This window comes from Enhydra lutris, unplaced genomic scaffold (assembly GCF_002288905.1).
Source record: "Enhydra lutris kenyoni isolate GAN:26980312 unplaced genomic scaffold, ASM228890v2 scaffoldscaffold19, whole genome shotgun sequence".
NCBI lineage: Eukaryota > Metazoa > Chordata > Mammalia > Carnivora > Mustelidae > Enhydra > Enhydra lutris.
The window spans coordinates 30,371,064-30,387,598 of record NW_019154103.1 but is presented as its reverse complement, the minus strand read 5'-3'; the positions used below and the strand labels follow the sequence as shown (position 1 = coordinate 30,387,598).

The 16,535-nt window shown below is 38.5% G+C and overlaps 1 protein-coding gene across 1 annotated transcript in view; it reads left to right on the top strand.

Moving 5' to 3' along the window:
- LOC111148386 (F-box and leucine rich repeat protein 17) overlaps window positions 1–12,200 on the top strand; it is a 524,279-nt gene extending 512,079 nt beyond the window's left edge. Inside the window, exon 9 of the mRNA XM_022504895.1 lies at window positions 9,291–12,200. Coding sequence (XP_022360603.1) covers window positions 9,291–9,431 — 141 coding nt within the window. The 3' untranslated portion in view covers window positions 9,432–12,200. The remainder of the gene's footprint in view (window positions 1–9,290) is intronic.
- The last annotated feature ends 4,335 nt before the right edge of the window (window positions 12,201–16,535 follow it).

Here is a 16,535-nt window from a genome sequence, read left to right as displayed (position 1 = left end):
TATCAGGTAAAGAAAAGGGAGGATTTTCTGAAAGTAGATATTTAAAGCCTGAACTGTTTTATTAAGGAAAGTTCTGGAATCTCTCACAGAGAATAATATATAATAGATTCTGCTTGTATATGAAGTACGTTTTAAAGGTTACTTCTTGCCCTGTGATGATTTTATTTTGAACATTACATCTAATGTTATCAGAGCTCATTTCTGAAATATCTCAGAAATTGAACAATATTGAGCATCACTATAGAGAATTGGTCACCCTAACATATCATGAATTAATTGGTTATTGAGCGCCTGCTTTAATATTAAGAGCTACCAGGATGCCTGGGTGGCTCAGTTAAGCCGCTGCCTTCGGCTCAGGTCATGATCCCAGGGTCCTGGGATTGAGTCCCACATTGGGCACCTTGCTCAGTGGGGAGACTGCTTCTCTCTCTGCCTCTGCCTGCTGCTCTGCCTGCTTGTGTTCTCCTGTGCTCACTCTCTCTCTCTCTGACAAATAAATAAAATCTTAAAAAAAAAAAAATATTGGAGGAGTCAAGATGGCGGAGAAGTAGCAGGCTGAGACTACTTCAGGTAGCGGGATATCAGCTAGATAGCTTATCTAAAGATTGCAAACACCTACAAATCCAACGGGAGATCGAAGAGAAGAAGAACGGCAATTCTAGAAACAGAAAATCAACCACTTTCTGAAAGGTAGGACTGGCGGAGAAGTGAATCCAAAGCGACGGGAAGATAGACCGCGGGGGGAGGGGCCGGCTCCCGGCAAGCGGCAGAGCAACGGAGCACAAAATCAGGACTTTTAAAAATCTGTTCCGCTGAGGGACATCGCTCCAGAGGCTTAACCGGGGTGAAGCCCACGTGGGGTCAGCGTGGCCTCAGATCCCACAGGGTCACAGAAGGATCGGGGGTGTCTGAGTGTCGCAGAGCTTACAGGTATTAGAACGGGGAAGCCGGCTACAGAGACAGAGCCGAGGAGTGAGCTCTAAGCTCGGGGTTACCTTGAATCAGTCACAGGCTCGGTCAGCTCAGAGCACGGCTGGAGGCAGGGTGACGGGAGTAATTGGGCGCTGTTCTCTGAGGGCGCACTGAGGAGTGGGGCCCTGGGCTCTCAACTGGGAGGCCGCCATCTTCATTCCCACCCTCCGGAACTCTACGGAAAGCGCTCAGGGAACAAAAGCTCCCGAAAGCAAACCCGGGCAGATTAGTCAGCCCGGCCTCTGGTAAGGGCGGTGTAACTCCGCCGGGAGCAAAGACACTTGAGAATCACTACAACAGGCCCCTCCCCCAGAAGATCAACAAGAAATCCAGCCAGGACCAAGTTCACCTACCAAGGAGTGCAGTTTCAATACCAAGGAGAGCCGCGGAATTCCAGAGGAGGAGAAAGCAAAGCACGGAGCTCATGGCTTTCTCCCCATGATTCTTTAGCCTTGCAGTTAATTTATTTTTTTTTCTTTTTCAATTTTTTTTCTCTTCTTCTGCTAAATTTTTTTAAGTTTTACCCTTTTCTTTTTTAATGTTTTTTAACTAGTTTATCTAATATATATGTATTTTTTCCTTTTTATATTTTTTCTTTATTCATTTTCTTCTTTTAATTGTTTCATTTTTTTTTTTCCTTTCTGAACCTCTTTTTATCCCCTATCTCCCCCCTCACGATTTGGGATCTCTTCTGATTTGGTTAAAGCATATTTTCCTGGGGTTGTTGCCACCCTTTTAGTATTTTACTTGCTCCTTCATATACTCTTATCTGGACAAAATGACAAGGCAGAAAAATTCACCACAAAAAAAAAGAACAAGAGGCAGTACCAAAGGCTAGGGACCTAATCAATACAGACATTGGTAATATGTCAGATCTAGAGTTCAGAATGACGATGCTCAAGGTTCTAGCCGGGCTCGAAAAAGGCATGGAAGATATTAGAGAAACCCTCTCTGGAAAGATAAAAGCCCTTTCTGGAGAAATAAAAGAACTAAAATCTAACCAAGTTGAAATCAAAAAAGCTATTAATGAGGTGCAATAAAAAATGGAGGCTCTCACTACTAGGATAAATGAGGCAGAAGAAAGAATTAGCGAAATAGAAGACCAAATGACAGAGAATAAAGAAGCTGAGCAAAAGAGGGACAAACAGCTACTGGACCACGAGGGGAGAATTCGAGAGATAAGTGACACCATAAGACGAAACAACATTAGAATAATTGGGATTCCAGAAGAAGAAGAAAGAGAGAGGGGAGCAGAAGGTATATTGGAGAGAATTATTGGAGAGAATTTCCCCAATATGGCAAAGGGAACAAGCATCAAAATCCAAGAGGTTCAGAGAACCCCCCTCAAAATCAATAAGAATAGGTCCACACCCCGTCACCTAATAGTAAAATTTACAAGTCTTAGTGACAAAGAGAAAATCCTGAAAGCAGCCCGGGAAAAGAAGTCTGTAACATACAATGGTAAAAATATTAGATTGGCAGCAGACTTCTCCACAGAGACCTGGCAGGCCAGAAAGAGCTGGCGTGATATATTCAGAGCACTAAACAAGAAAAACATGCAGCCAAGAATACTATATCCAGCTTGGCTATCATTGAAAATAGAAGGAGAGATTAAAAGCTTCCAGGACAAACAAAAACTGAAAGAGTTTGCAAACACCAAACCAGCTCTACAGGAAATATTGAAAGGGGTCCTCTAAGCAAAGAGAGACCCTAACAGTAGTAGATCAGAAAGGAACAGAGACAATATACAATAACAGTCACCTTACAGGCAATACAATGGCACTAAATTCATATCTCTCAATAGTTACCCTGAATGTTAATGGGCTAAAAGCCCCAATCAAAAGACACAGGGTATCAGAATGGATAAAAAAACAAAACCCATCTATATGTTGCCTACAAGAAACTCATCTTAAACTCGAAGACACCTCCAGATTTAAAGTGAGGGAGTGGAAAAGAATTTACCATGCTAATGGACATCAGAAGAAAGCAGGAGTGGCAATCCTTATATCAGATCAATTAGATTTTAAGCCAAAGACTATAATAAGAGATGAGGAAGGACACTATATCATACTCAAAGGATCTGTCCAACAAGAAGATCTAACAATTTTAAATATCTATGCCCCTAACGTGGGAGCAGCCAACTATATAAACCAATTAATAACAAAATCAAAGAAACACATCGACAATAATACAATAATAGTAGGGGACTTTAACACTCCCCTCACTGAAATGGACAGATCATCCAAGCAAAAGATCAACAAGGAAATCAAGGCCTTAAATGACACACTGGACCAGATGGACATCACAGATATATTCAGAACATTTCATCCCAAAGCAACAGAATACACATTCTTCTCTAGTGCACATGGAACATTCTCCAGAATAGATCATATCCTGGGTCCTAAATCAGGTCTCAACCAGTATCAAAAGATTGGGATCATTCCCTGCATATTTTCAGACCACAATGCTCTGAAGCTAGAACTCAATCACAAGAGGAAATTTGGAAAGAACCCAAATACATGGAGACTAAACAGCATCCTTCTAAAGAATGAATGGGTCAACCAGGAAATTAAATAAGAATTGAAAAAATTCATGGAAACAAATGATAATGAAAACACAACGGTTCAAAATCTGTGGGACACAACAAAGGCAGTCCTGAGAGGAAAATATATAGCAGTACAAGCCTTTCTCAAGAAACAAGAAAGGTCTCAGGTACACAACCTAACCCTACACCTAAAGGAGCTGGAGAAAGAACAAGAAAGAAAGCCTAAACCCAGCAGGAGAAGAGAAATCATAAAGATCAGAGCAGAAATCAATGAAATAGAAACCAAAAAAACAATAGAACAAATCAACGAAACTAGGAGCTGGTTCTTTGAAAGAAATTAATAAGATTGATAAACCCCTAGCCAGACTTATCAAAAAGAAAAGAGAAAGGACCCAAATAAATAATATCATGAATGAAAGAGGAGAGATCACAACGAACACCAAAGAAATACAGACAATTATAAGAACATACTATGAGCAACTCTACGCCAACAAATTTGACAATCTGGAAGAAATGGATGCATTCCTAGAGACATATAAACTACCACATCTGAACCAGGAAGAAATAGAAAGCCTGAACAGACCCATAACCAGTAAGGAGATTGAAACAGTCATCAAAAATCTCCAAACAAACAAAAGCCCAGGGCCAGACAGCTTCCCGGGGGAATTCTTCCAAACATTTAAAGAAGAACTAATTCCTATTCTCCTGAAACTGTTCCAAAAAATAGAAATGGAAGGAAAACTTCCAAACTCATTTTATGAGGCCAGCATCACCTTGATCCCAAAACCAGACAAGGATCCCATCAAAAAAGAGAACTACAGACCAATATCCTTGATGAACACAGATGCAAAAATTCTCACCAAAATACTAGCCAATAGGATTCAACAGTACATTAAAAGGATTATTCACCACAACCAAGTGGGATTTATTCCAGGGCTGCAAGGTTGGTTCAACATCTGCAAATCAATCAATGCGATACAACACATTAATAAAAGAAAGAACAAGAACCATATGATACTCTCCATAGATGCTGAAAAAGCATTTGATAAAGTACAGCATCCCTTCCTGATCAAAACTCTTCAAAGTGTAGGGATAGAGGGCACATACCTCAATATTATCAAAGCCATCTATGAAAAACCCACCGCAAATATCATTCTCAATGGAGAAAAACTGAAAGCTTTTCCGCTAAGATCAGGAACACGGCAGGGATGTCCGTTATCACCACTGCTATTCAACATAGTACTAGAAGTCCTAGCCTCAGCAATCAGACAACAAAAGGAAATTAAAGGCATCCATATTGACAAAGAAGAAGTCAAACTATCACTCTTCGCAGATGATAGGATACTATATGTGGAAAACCCAAAAGACTCCACTCCAAAACTGCTTGAACTTGTACAGGAATTCAGTAAAGTGTCAGGATATAAAATCAATGCCCAGAAATCAGTTGCATTTCTCTACACCAACAACAAGACAGAAGAAAGAGAAATTAAGGAGTCCATCCCATTTACAATTGCACCCAAAACTATAAGATACCTAGGAATAAACCTAACCAAAGACGCTAAGAATCTATACTCAGAAAACTATAACGTACTCATGAAAGAAATTGAGGAAGACACAAAGAAATGGAAAAATGTTCCATGCTCCTGGATTGGAAGAATAAATATTGTGAAAATGTCTATGCTACCTAAAGCAATCTACACATTTAATGCAACTATCAAAGTACCATTCATTTTTTTCAAAGAAATGGAACAAATAATCCTAAAATTTATATGGAACCAGAAAAGACCTCGAATAGCCAAAGCAATATTGAAAAAGAAAGCCAAAGTTGGTGGCATCACAATCCCGGACTTCAAGCTCTATTACAAAGCTGTCATCATCAAGACAGTATGGTACTGGCACAAAAACAGACACATAGATCAATGGAACAGAATAGAGAGCCCAGAAATAGACCCTCAGCTCTATGGTCAACTAATCTTTAACAAAGCAGGACAGAATCTCTAATAGAAAAAAGACAGTCTCTTCAAAAAATGGTGTTGGGAAAATTGGATAACCACATGCAAAAAAATAAAACTGTACCATTTCCTTACACCACACACAAAAATAGACTCAAAATGGATGAAGGACCTCAATGTGAGAAAGGAATCCATCAAAATCCTTGAGGAGAACACAGGCAGCAACCTCTTCGACCTCAGCCGCAGCAACATCTTCCTAGGAACATCGCCAAAGGCAAGGGAAGCCAGGGCAAAAATGAACTATTGGGATTTTATCAAGATCAAAAGCCTTTGCACAGCAAAGGAAACAGTTAACAAAACCAAAAGACAACTGACAGAATGGGAGAAGATATTTGCAAACGACATATCAGATAAAGGGCTAATGTCCAAAATCTATAAAGAACTTAGCAAACTCAACACCCAAAGAACAAATAATCCAATCAAGAAATGGGCAGAGGACATGAACAGACATTTCTGCAAAGAAGACATCCAGATGGCCAACAGACACATGAAAAAGTGCTCCGTATCACTCGGCATCAGGGAAATACAAATCAAAACCACAATGAGATATCACCTCACACCAGTCAGAATGGCTAAAATTAACAAGTCAGGAAATGACAGATGCTGGCGAGGATGTGGAGAAAGGGGAGCCCTCCTACACTGTTGGTGGGAATAACCCAGCAATTGCACTACTGGGTATTTACCCTAAAGATACAAACGTAGTGATCCGAAGGGGCACATGCACCCGAACGTTTATAGCAGCAATGTCCACAATAGCCAAACTATGGAAAGAACCTAGATGTCCATTATCAGATGAATGGATAAAGAAGATGTGGTATATATACACAATGGAATACTATGCAGCCATCAAAAGAAATGAAATCTTGCCATTTGTGACGACGTGGATGGAACTAGAGGGTATCATGCTTAGCGAAATCGGAGAAAGACAACTATCATATGATCTCCCTGATATGAGGGAGAGGAGATGCAACATGGGGGGGTTAAGGGGGTAGAAGAAGAGTAAATGAAACAAGATGGGATTGGGAGGGAGACAAACCATAAGTGACTCTTAATCTCACAAAACAAACTGAGGGTTGGTGGGGGGGAGGGGGGTTGGGAGGGGGGTGGTGGGGTTATGGACATTGGGGAGGGTATGTGCTATGGTGAGTGCTGTGAAATGTGTAAACCTGGCGATTCACAGACCTATACCCCTGGGGATAAAAATATATGTTTTAAAAAAATAAAATTAATAAAAAAAAATATTAAGAGCTACCACTTGAGGACCTTTTTAAGTCAGTCACAATGTTAAGCATATCCTTATACTTAATCCTTATAACAATCCTATTACTTAAGTACTTTTTTCCTGTGTATACAGTTGAGGAAACTAAATCTTGAAGAAATAAAGTGAAACCAGGGTTCTAGCCTGTTTCTGGTTGACTCTGAAGTCCATGATATGAACCACAGTTGCCATGTTTCTTCTCCATGTTGAGTGCAGCTTGCTAGGCTTAAAGATAAAAGGCAGTCCCCTGGTCCCCGGAGGCTTATGTTCAGGTGGAAGGGACGGGCAAGTAAAGAGATGATTGCAACGTGAGAGTGCTTAAGTAAAGAAAAACCATGCAAGGTTCCCACCACAGGTGCACAGGAAAGGGGTTACCTACCCCAACCTCTCTGGGAGATAGGCCTGCTTAGGGAAGACTTCTGAAGAAGGGAATTCCTGAGCCAAATAGGAATTCCCCGGGGAATCATTGGTCTTTGTGATTAATATGTTAGTGTATGACTTTGCCTTGCTTTTAGTTTCTATTTTTTCTTTATTATTTGGTATTTATTTTATCATTTATTCACTAATCACTAGGCCTGACTTATGGGACACAAACATGATCTTGGCTCTTGTGGATTGTACATTGGAGCAGGAGAAAGAGATATTAAATGAAGCAATTATAAACTAACTTTATAAGTGCTATGAAGTCAAAGTGGGCAATGTCGAAAGAATAAATAACCCGGAATCCTTACGTAGCTTCGGAAGGGGAGCAAGGATAGGGCGGTGGTCAGAGTCTCCTGGGGCAATGACACTGAAGCTGAGAACTCAAGAACGACTAGGAAGTAGACATAAGGAAGGGGTTTTTAGGGGAAAGTGGATTAAAAAGTATTCCAGGAAAGAGAATAACATGTGCAAGGACCCTGAGACCTGAAGAAACTTGGATATTTTGATGATCTGAAATTATGTCAGGTGACTGGAGTATCAGAAATATGCTAGAGAGATAGGCAGGGCTTTATGGTACATGAGCTCTTATCTGTACTGTTATAAGCTGCCTCAACTCAAGCAAGACTTAGAGCATAAGTTTGAATTAAAAAATTAAAAACACTGCTTAAAAATCCTCTTAAGGCCTTCAGTTCATATTCTCAACTCTAACTTGTATATCGGTTTTTCCTTTTTATTTAAGATTATTTTCTTCTTGTTTTTGAAAACAATGTTATACACTGTATCTATATCACAAAAAAGAATTAACTACACGGTTTGATTGAATTTGGAACGAAAGTTGATTTAAATACAAACAAGTCTTGAATAGAGAGGTATTCTGACAGATTAAGTATCATCAATGCAATGTTGAAATATCAATTCTCAATTTAAAAAAAAAAGATTATATATAACATAGTTTTCCAAATCATCCAGAAAACATCATGTTATTTCAGAAAAGTGCAGATGACTGAATGTCATGGTCATCATACTTCTAAACAGGCTTTCAAAGCAAACAGCAAGGGTTTGATGTTGTTTTAGGTTTTTCCTGGTGGTCCTGATCTTTTTCGATAATGGACAGACATGGAGAGGGAGCATAAAATTGTGTATCATAAGCACCTTCTTTCAGACCAGCTTACTCAGGATAAATGAAATATTGATGTATTTGAAAATGCCCAAGTGTTCAATAAAGATTTTAAATAAAGCTACCTAAAAGTTGTGGTTCTTAGGTTAATCATTTATTTATCTAAAGGATGAAGGAAGCTGTCTACTTCTGTGATATGAACTGCAATCAGCTTAAAAATAATTGACAAATTAATCCCTTCACAGCACAGCAATTGTAAAGGTGTTAGTTTTAATTAGGCCTGTCTGATTGCCTTGTCTAATCAAGAATCAAGGTGGTATCTTTGATGGTTAAGGTCTACCGGGGCCATCCCTGACCTGCCAGCCATGTATGTTTTAATTATTGATTCCTCACATTTCAGCCCTTTTCACAAAGGGACTTGAAGTTTGCAATACCTTAACATTTAAAGGAAAGAAAAATAAACATTTTCCTCAACACTTCTATCTAGAATCCTGTGGATCTTCTGTACCAAGCTACAGTTTTATCCTAAAGAAGCTGTCAGGTCGATGATGAAGTCAAATGCACATAAGAATGCTATCGTACCACTGCCTCTCCTCCCAAGCGTTAGCTTTTCCATGGGTATTGTTAAGCTCTCAGTAAGTCACCATCATTTGTGCTTCTAGAAAACACACTTGATTTCTTATGTCTTTTTCAAAAATCTCCAGATCTCCAGGTACAGGTAGACATTACTTAATGCAAAAGTATTTTTCAAAAATCTCCAAATCTCCAAGGGTGAATGAACACCAGTACTTAGGAAATCAGGAAGGCCAGACAAAAAGGAACACGTAACTTATAAAACGCTTTCTCATGCTGCTGAGGGTGAGGGTGAGGGTTCCCAGTGCCACCGACAGCACGCCCGAGGATGTGGGCAGCTGGTGGTTTCAGCGGTCTGTGTGCGTGACGGCAGCTCTTCTGTGGTTGCAGGTCAACGAAGTGACGGTGGAGCAGCTGGTACAGCAGTACCCCCACATCACCTTCAGCACCGTGCTGCAGGACTGCAAGAGGACCTTGGAGAGAGCCTATCAGATGGGGTGGACCCCCAACATGTCTGCCGCCTCCTCCTAACACTCCTGTCCGTGGCACATCCACTCGGATCATTCAGCAGGGTGGAGGGTAATTGGAGATCTGGGGTGGGTGATCCCTTGGAAAGGTTTTAACTGTTCCATGTCTACGGGTGTACCCTAGTGTGTATGTTTGTGTCTTGTTTGCATACTGCATAGCATAAGCGCAACTGCTATTTGTTCCCAGGTGAGCTGGGAGTTATTTTCCTTAAAAATTAAAGATTTCGGAAGCCACAGAACCTTTAGTTTTTAAGTTCAAAGGTTTATTTCTCTAAAGGAAATTTTTTTTTTTACCATAAAACCAAAAAACTTTGGTCTATTATTTTGATCTTCTAATTACTGCCTCTTAAAGATGCCCCAACAGGAAGGCATGTGCCTTCTCTTTTGATGAGATAGAATCGTGCACTTCTCCTGATGATGACCAGACCAGAAGTGATGTTGCACTAATTAGAAACCAGGAAACCAGTACTTTGCGAAATTGTAGGCACACCCACACATATAGGTTCTCACACCCCCTCCTCTACGTGTACATGAGCACGTGTGCACAAACTCCAGGGCAGTTTCTTTCTACATCGTTTTCTGACAGAAGGGGCCTTCCTCCAGGTCCCTGAGGGAACATGTCATCCGCTGTGGCTCTGCCTCAGTCTACCTGCAGGAGCTGACTTGCTGTCTATAGGTGAGGTAGGGACTAGAGAAAATAAAGCCTTCTGTGAAGATTTTTATGTGGAGGCAGCAATCTGAACTCCCCTGGCCAGCTCACAAAAGTTAATTATTCATTATTCTGCAAATGTGTTCTGTTGAGTCCTGAATATTTTACTTAAGTTTTATGTTAACGTTGTATTAGTTTTTATTTCATGGATAGTAACTGGTCCGGATATATTTTAATGATATTTGGAGCTAATCTTAGCATTATCCACATTAAAGGCACCAATGTAATTAATAGTGTGCAGTTATTTTAAAAAGAAAAAAACCTACAGATCATTTAATTATTTTTGTTAATTTCGGTAATTATGAAAATATATTCCTGAGATTTGGAGGTAATCACATGAATAGAAGATTAATGAGTGAGATATAAGTAGACAATCTTTCTATTGATTTATCTTTTTTTTCTTTCTTTTTTTTTTTTTTTTTGTTTTGTTTTGGGTTTTAGAACAGGTTTTTTGGATATATGCATGTTATTTTTGAATAGTTCTTGTGCTACTATAAAGATCTATTGCTGGTTAATGTATGAGTTAAGAGAAAAATTAAGAAAATCTTTTCCTTAAGATTCTGTTTACACTCGTCAGAAATAAGCATTTCTTTGTTTAAAGATTGCCAGCTTTCAGTTAAGACAATATCTATCAGTAAATGAATATATGTCTTGATTTCACACATCTTTATAATTAATTCATAGTAGGGACTCGGGCTCAAGTAAACTTTCCTGTGTCTAGATCAAGACAGCAGGGAGCCTTTTTAAGCTAAAGACTGATTATCTTTCACAGTAGAGCTAGACACAAAACCCTGCCTTGTGAGTTTGCTATTTATTCTTCCCCAATGTGGACATAACTGGTTTTTTGGTCTTTAACAGATATACTAAGGTTTGAGTTTCACTTTCAGTAAGTCCCAATATGGCTAAAATGATACTAGCTGTAAGAAACAAAATATAGCTTTCCATTCAAATACCATTCACTTATTTATAATGACTCCTTTTTTGTAAACACTGATTCCTTTGATTATGTCAACATGTTTGTGATGTGGCATGTTTTTTGCTTTTAATCCCAATCAGTTAAGAAAATCTAGTTAGTAAGCACCAAGGGTATTTTTTCCATCACTAAATAGGTTACTAATTTAATTTGAAAGGAATAAAATTTGTGTAAGGAAAAAAAAGCTGTTTATTATTAATAAAAAAGTTCTTCTTGCACATCAATTGGTATCATTTTCATATTCATTTCCCCACCACTGAAAAAATATTTTAATTCACAATATTTTAACTGGTTTTTAATCCAAAACTAATTTATAAGACAGTATGTATAGTAATAGTAGCTTGAGTGAATAAACAAAAGTTTAATTTTTATATATGTCACACTATATTTTAAATAGTTTAAAAAAGACAAAAGAAGGGAGAGAGTCATTGATGATAGGGATGGTGCCATTTCAGTTCAAAGTTGTAATAATCTTCAGAGTGTTACAGTTCGGTTGTCAAACGGTTTCAGAAGTGTATAATTGATTTTTTTTTTTAATGTTGCATTGTTTGAATCTAAAATACAGCACTATAACATGCTTTAGCTTTGGGGGGTGGGGTGGGGTGGGGGACTTGCACTTATTCCTTAAGATGTTGACTAATCCAGAAAGCCTGATGCAACATAACCTGGAAAACTGCTTTGGTATATTTGTAGAAATCTGTAGAAATATCATATCCAGCCTCAAAGCATTAATCTCAAAAAACAATCAGGAAAAAAAAAAAAAGCATCACCTTGAGTGATCCTGTGATGGTTGTTGAATGTGTTCTCATTAGATGCTTTGAAATGAGGCTTAAAATGATTTCTGGGCAATATAGAGTTTCTTGTTTTGCTTAGAATGTCATAAATATATGTGAACACATTTAATGCAGGGCTTTTTATCCTCTCCAAAATGTCAACAGTATTTTCAGAATAAAGACTATGAAATATATTGCTGTAGTGAAAAATTCTGGTCCTTTGTCTTTAATGTCTTTTTGAGTGGATAAAGGAAATTCACCCAGTTTGTAGTTTCTATATTTCCGTGAATCTTTTGACCTTGCAATGGGTTGCAATAAAAGAGAAACAAAACACTGTGTCTTTTGTTTTATTTTAGAGACAATAAATGGCCTCCCTGGTGCTGGCTGGGTGGGATGCATGCAGTGGTCCGTGTCCTTGTGTGTTTCACCACTGACTTTATGTAGGTTTGACTAACCGGAATAATAAACAAGCCTGGGTTTAAGAGGTTCTAATTTGGTCAGTGATTACTGAGATAGATTAAAACCTTAAACAAGTGGTTTGTTTAAAATCCCATTCCCTAAAGACTCATTCATTTGCTTAGCCATTTATTCAATTCTTCAAAAGCAAATAAAATAAATATATTGAGTAAAAAACATGGGCCAGGCACTGGTCATTTAACGATAAATAAAACTCATTCCCATCCTCGAGTTTCTCATAGCCTAGCAAAGAGACATTCTTGAAAACTAGCAATAACAGTGGAGTACAATAGGTGAAATGGTGGGCATAATTAGAGGGAACGCATAGGAGACAGTAGCAGCTTTGGGAAGGAAGAGCTTCACAGAAGAGGTCCTTTTAATGAGGGTTGAAGGAATAACAGGAATTTACCAAACTTACTGTGGGAAGGAAGGGAGAACAACCTGGAAGATGGAAAAATATGTGCAAAGTCATGAGAGTATGAGACAGCAAGGCAAATTTAGGGTGTTTGAGGCAACCAGTCCAGTAGAAGGGTACGTGTTCTGTAGGGGCAGGGGGTAGGAAAAGCCTCAACAGAAAAACAAGGGCTAACCATAAACTCCTCTTCGACACTGGAGAGACGAGACTTGTAGGAAAGGTCATTTCTTAAAATGTCTTGCCCTAAATTCTTTCAACAAGTAGAAATTTAAATGCAGGACTTCTATTTCTGTCCGTATGCTAGAATGAAGATCCTGAAAGATTTTCTGCCATGTAACGTCTAAAACTTTTCAGTTTTATATTTCATATTTCATATTTTTAAACCCTTTTCACTGACTAGACATGCCTGCAAGAAAGTGAAAGAAACTCCTTGTGACCAGGTACGGAATAAGAGCATCAGTCTAGAGCAGGGGTCAGCAAACGATGGCCCCAGGCCAAATATGCCCTGATGCATATTTTTGTAAATAAAGTTTTATTGGACTGCAACTGCATGCATTTTTTTTTTTTAATGTATTCTCCGTGGCTGCTTTTATGCTACAACAGCAGAACTGAGTGGTTGTGACAAAGGGCATACAGTCTGTATTTTAGAAAATCGCCCATCCTGGATGACTCTGATGCAGGCTAAAACTTCTATCTCTAGAGAAGCTTAAACTAACAAAATATGGGAGACTATATTGTTCACTGTAGCCTAGAGAATGTGTACAAAACTTCGGGTCAGTGAATAACAGGGAGAGAAATCGAGAGTTCATCTCACATAAAGCCAGACTCCTGAAAGGCAATACCCTTTTACAAATAGTGAACAAAAATAAAACAAAAATTGAAGACACAAATAGCAAGGAAATTGTCATTTTCAGCCGTGGTTATTCATGGGTTTAGGGTTTTTTTGTTCTCTTTTTAAATGTTTTTTTGAAAATTAATAGCCACTGGCTACCATTCACATGGTTTAGTACCTGAATCTACACTATTTGCATATTTTGTGTTGCTTATTTGTATTTTTAAAAGGGTTCATTATAGGAGTGCTCATTGCCTAAGAAAAGCAGACAAAAAAAATCATCCCTTGAGAAAGATACCCTTTAATCCAGGCCTTAAAAGAAACCCCACAAATAGAAAGGCAGTAAATATAAACTCACAAGCTAAAATCACAGAGAACAACAGAAAATAAGTCAATACTAGTGCAAGTCAGCAAGAAAAAACGAGCAATAGACCCCCATCCTCAAAGGCTTCAATATTAAATTTTCAAATACACAGTACAAAATAAAGGTTTGGTATATTCAAAGATATGTTATTTAAAACATATAGAAGAAAAAAATAAAAAATGAACAAATATATTTTTAAAAGAACTAAATAGAATTTTTAGAAAGGAAAAATGTAATAATTGAAATTAAAATGGAAGGCTTGAGTAGTAGTGGTAATCAGCTAAGGGAAGAATTTATAAACTGAAAAGTAGATCTGAATAAAGTAAAAAGGAAGTTAAAAAAAATAGTCTTTTTTCTTTTGTATGGATAATTTCCAGGTGGAAGACTGAGAGGTTAAGACACATGGGACATAGTGTGAGACTTTTCCAACCTATCTATCTAATCTTGCAGATGGAAAAATAGAATAGGAGACAGGCAATATTTAAAGAGATAATGGATTTTCCATTTGTTTGTGGAGAAGAAAAAAAATGTTGGAGGAGAGTATCAAAGGCTCAGTTTTGGAAGAGTTACTTTTGAGGTGCTTATTAGACATTCAAGTGAGTAGGTTGAATATACAGTTGGATATAGGAGGTATGTTCAGAAGAGAGGTTTATAGGTGGCATTAAAAACCACAAACCTGTCTGTGATCATCATAACCCCTTAGGTTGGCTAGAAAGAGATCTCAGGATGGTGTCTTCAGACGCTCCAAGATTTGCAAGGCTGGAAAAGCAAGGGAAAGAAGGTGGAATAATCTGAATGGTAGGAGGAAAAACCCGAAGTGTGTTCTATCCTAGAATCAAGTGAGAACAAGCAAAATTATGTAAGCCATTATTTAGGGACACACATGTATTTATAGAAAGGGAAAAAGAAAAAGGTAACAGTTGGAAAGCCACAGAGCAGTGATAATCTTTGTGAGGAGCAGACAGTGGGTTAAGATTGCAAGACCACACAAAGGACTTCTTCTTCTTTTTTTTTTTTTTTTAAGATTTTATTTATTTATTTGACAGACAGAGATCACAAGTAGGCAGAGAAGCAGGCAGAGGGTGGGGGGAAGCAGGCTCCCTGCTGTACAGAGAGCCCGATGCGGGGCTTGATCCCAGGACCCTGGGATCACGACCTGAGCTGAAGGCAGAGGCTTTAACCCACTGAGCCAACCAGGTGCCCTGACGCAAAGGACTTCAACTGAATCTGTAGGTTCTCTTTTATAAGTTGAAGAGAGGCTTTGCCAGTATTTGTTTTATTAATCTGCTTCATAATGTATGTTTATGTAAAAAATTATTTTGTGTCAAAGATTTTATTTAAAGTTTAAGGGGAAAAGGTAGTATACCTTGTTTAAATTGATTTTCAAGAGTTGCTAAACCTAGATCCAAGGTTCCCTACCAGTTCAGCAGTGGAAGTTAGCTCTGTGTGAAGCAGAGTTTACACAATCCCATGTCGAAACTGCTGGCAGCGGTGGGGCACACATTAGTCTTACCCTTCTCCTCTCCTGTGCTGGGAGCATAGCATTGCACAACTTCCTGATTTCTCTCCGACTGTCGTTGGAATTCTAAGCAGAACAGCTGTCCATGTGGCACTGAGACAGCTGTGAGAATTCTTGTGGCATATCTGTCATGTCATTACCACAGGAATCAAAGGACCTCTACACTGTTTTGTAAAGCAGTGGGGAACCCTTTCATTATCACTTCATTTTTAATTACACAGATAAATCTGGTTTCAAACCACTTAGTAATACAGAGACTTGTCTGATAATGTGATAACCTATAGCTGAAATGAACAGTTAGGGTCAAGTCTCTCCGTTTCACTATATGAATAAACCATAATTTATTTACCCATGCTACCATTTGTGGATATTGTGTTGCTTTCTGTTTGGAGCATCATGCTTATAAAAATTAATTGCAGTTTCTTGATATATTTTGTAGTTACAAATACAGGGATATAGCTTCCTCGGTCCCTGAAACACAGCCATCTCCAGAAAAGAAAAAAAAAAATTCAGCAAACTAAAATCATCTCTCTAAGAACTCCAAATAACATCCCTTTTTTATGATTCTGCTTGGCTAATAAAGCTATGTATGCCCAAGGAAAGAGAAACACCCAAAGGGCAAGTGCTTGTTTTGGCTCTTTGGATAAATGTTTCGTGCACTTTTCCCACAGTTTGGCATCGCTTGAGAGATCTGGAGGTGAGAGGCATTAACATGGAGTGGCCTGGGAATGTACAGCTAGACAGGCTGATGGGCACTGACTGAATTCCTTTCCCTAGCCTAAAATCTCCCAATGGTGTGACTGTAGTCCTCTGTGTGTGCGTGTGTGTGTGCGCGCGCGCGCGTGTGTATACATGATCGTGTGCTCATGTGTAAAATCCAATCATAAATGATGCCTACTGAATGCAGTCTATTCAACTTTCTGTTGTTTCTTTGAAATTTTTAGTAATCAACATAATGGAAAATGAAAAATTAGTGCCTGAAGAGGGGCTTTTTAAAAATAAGTGCTATTAAAAAAAAAAAAAAAAAGATGAGCCTTGATGGTCTTGGGTGGTGATGGCAAGGGTAA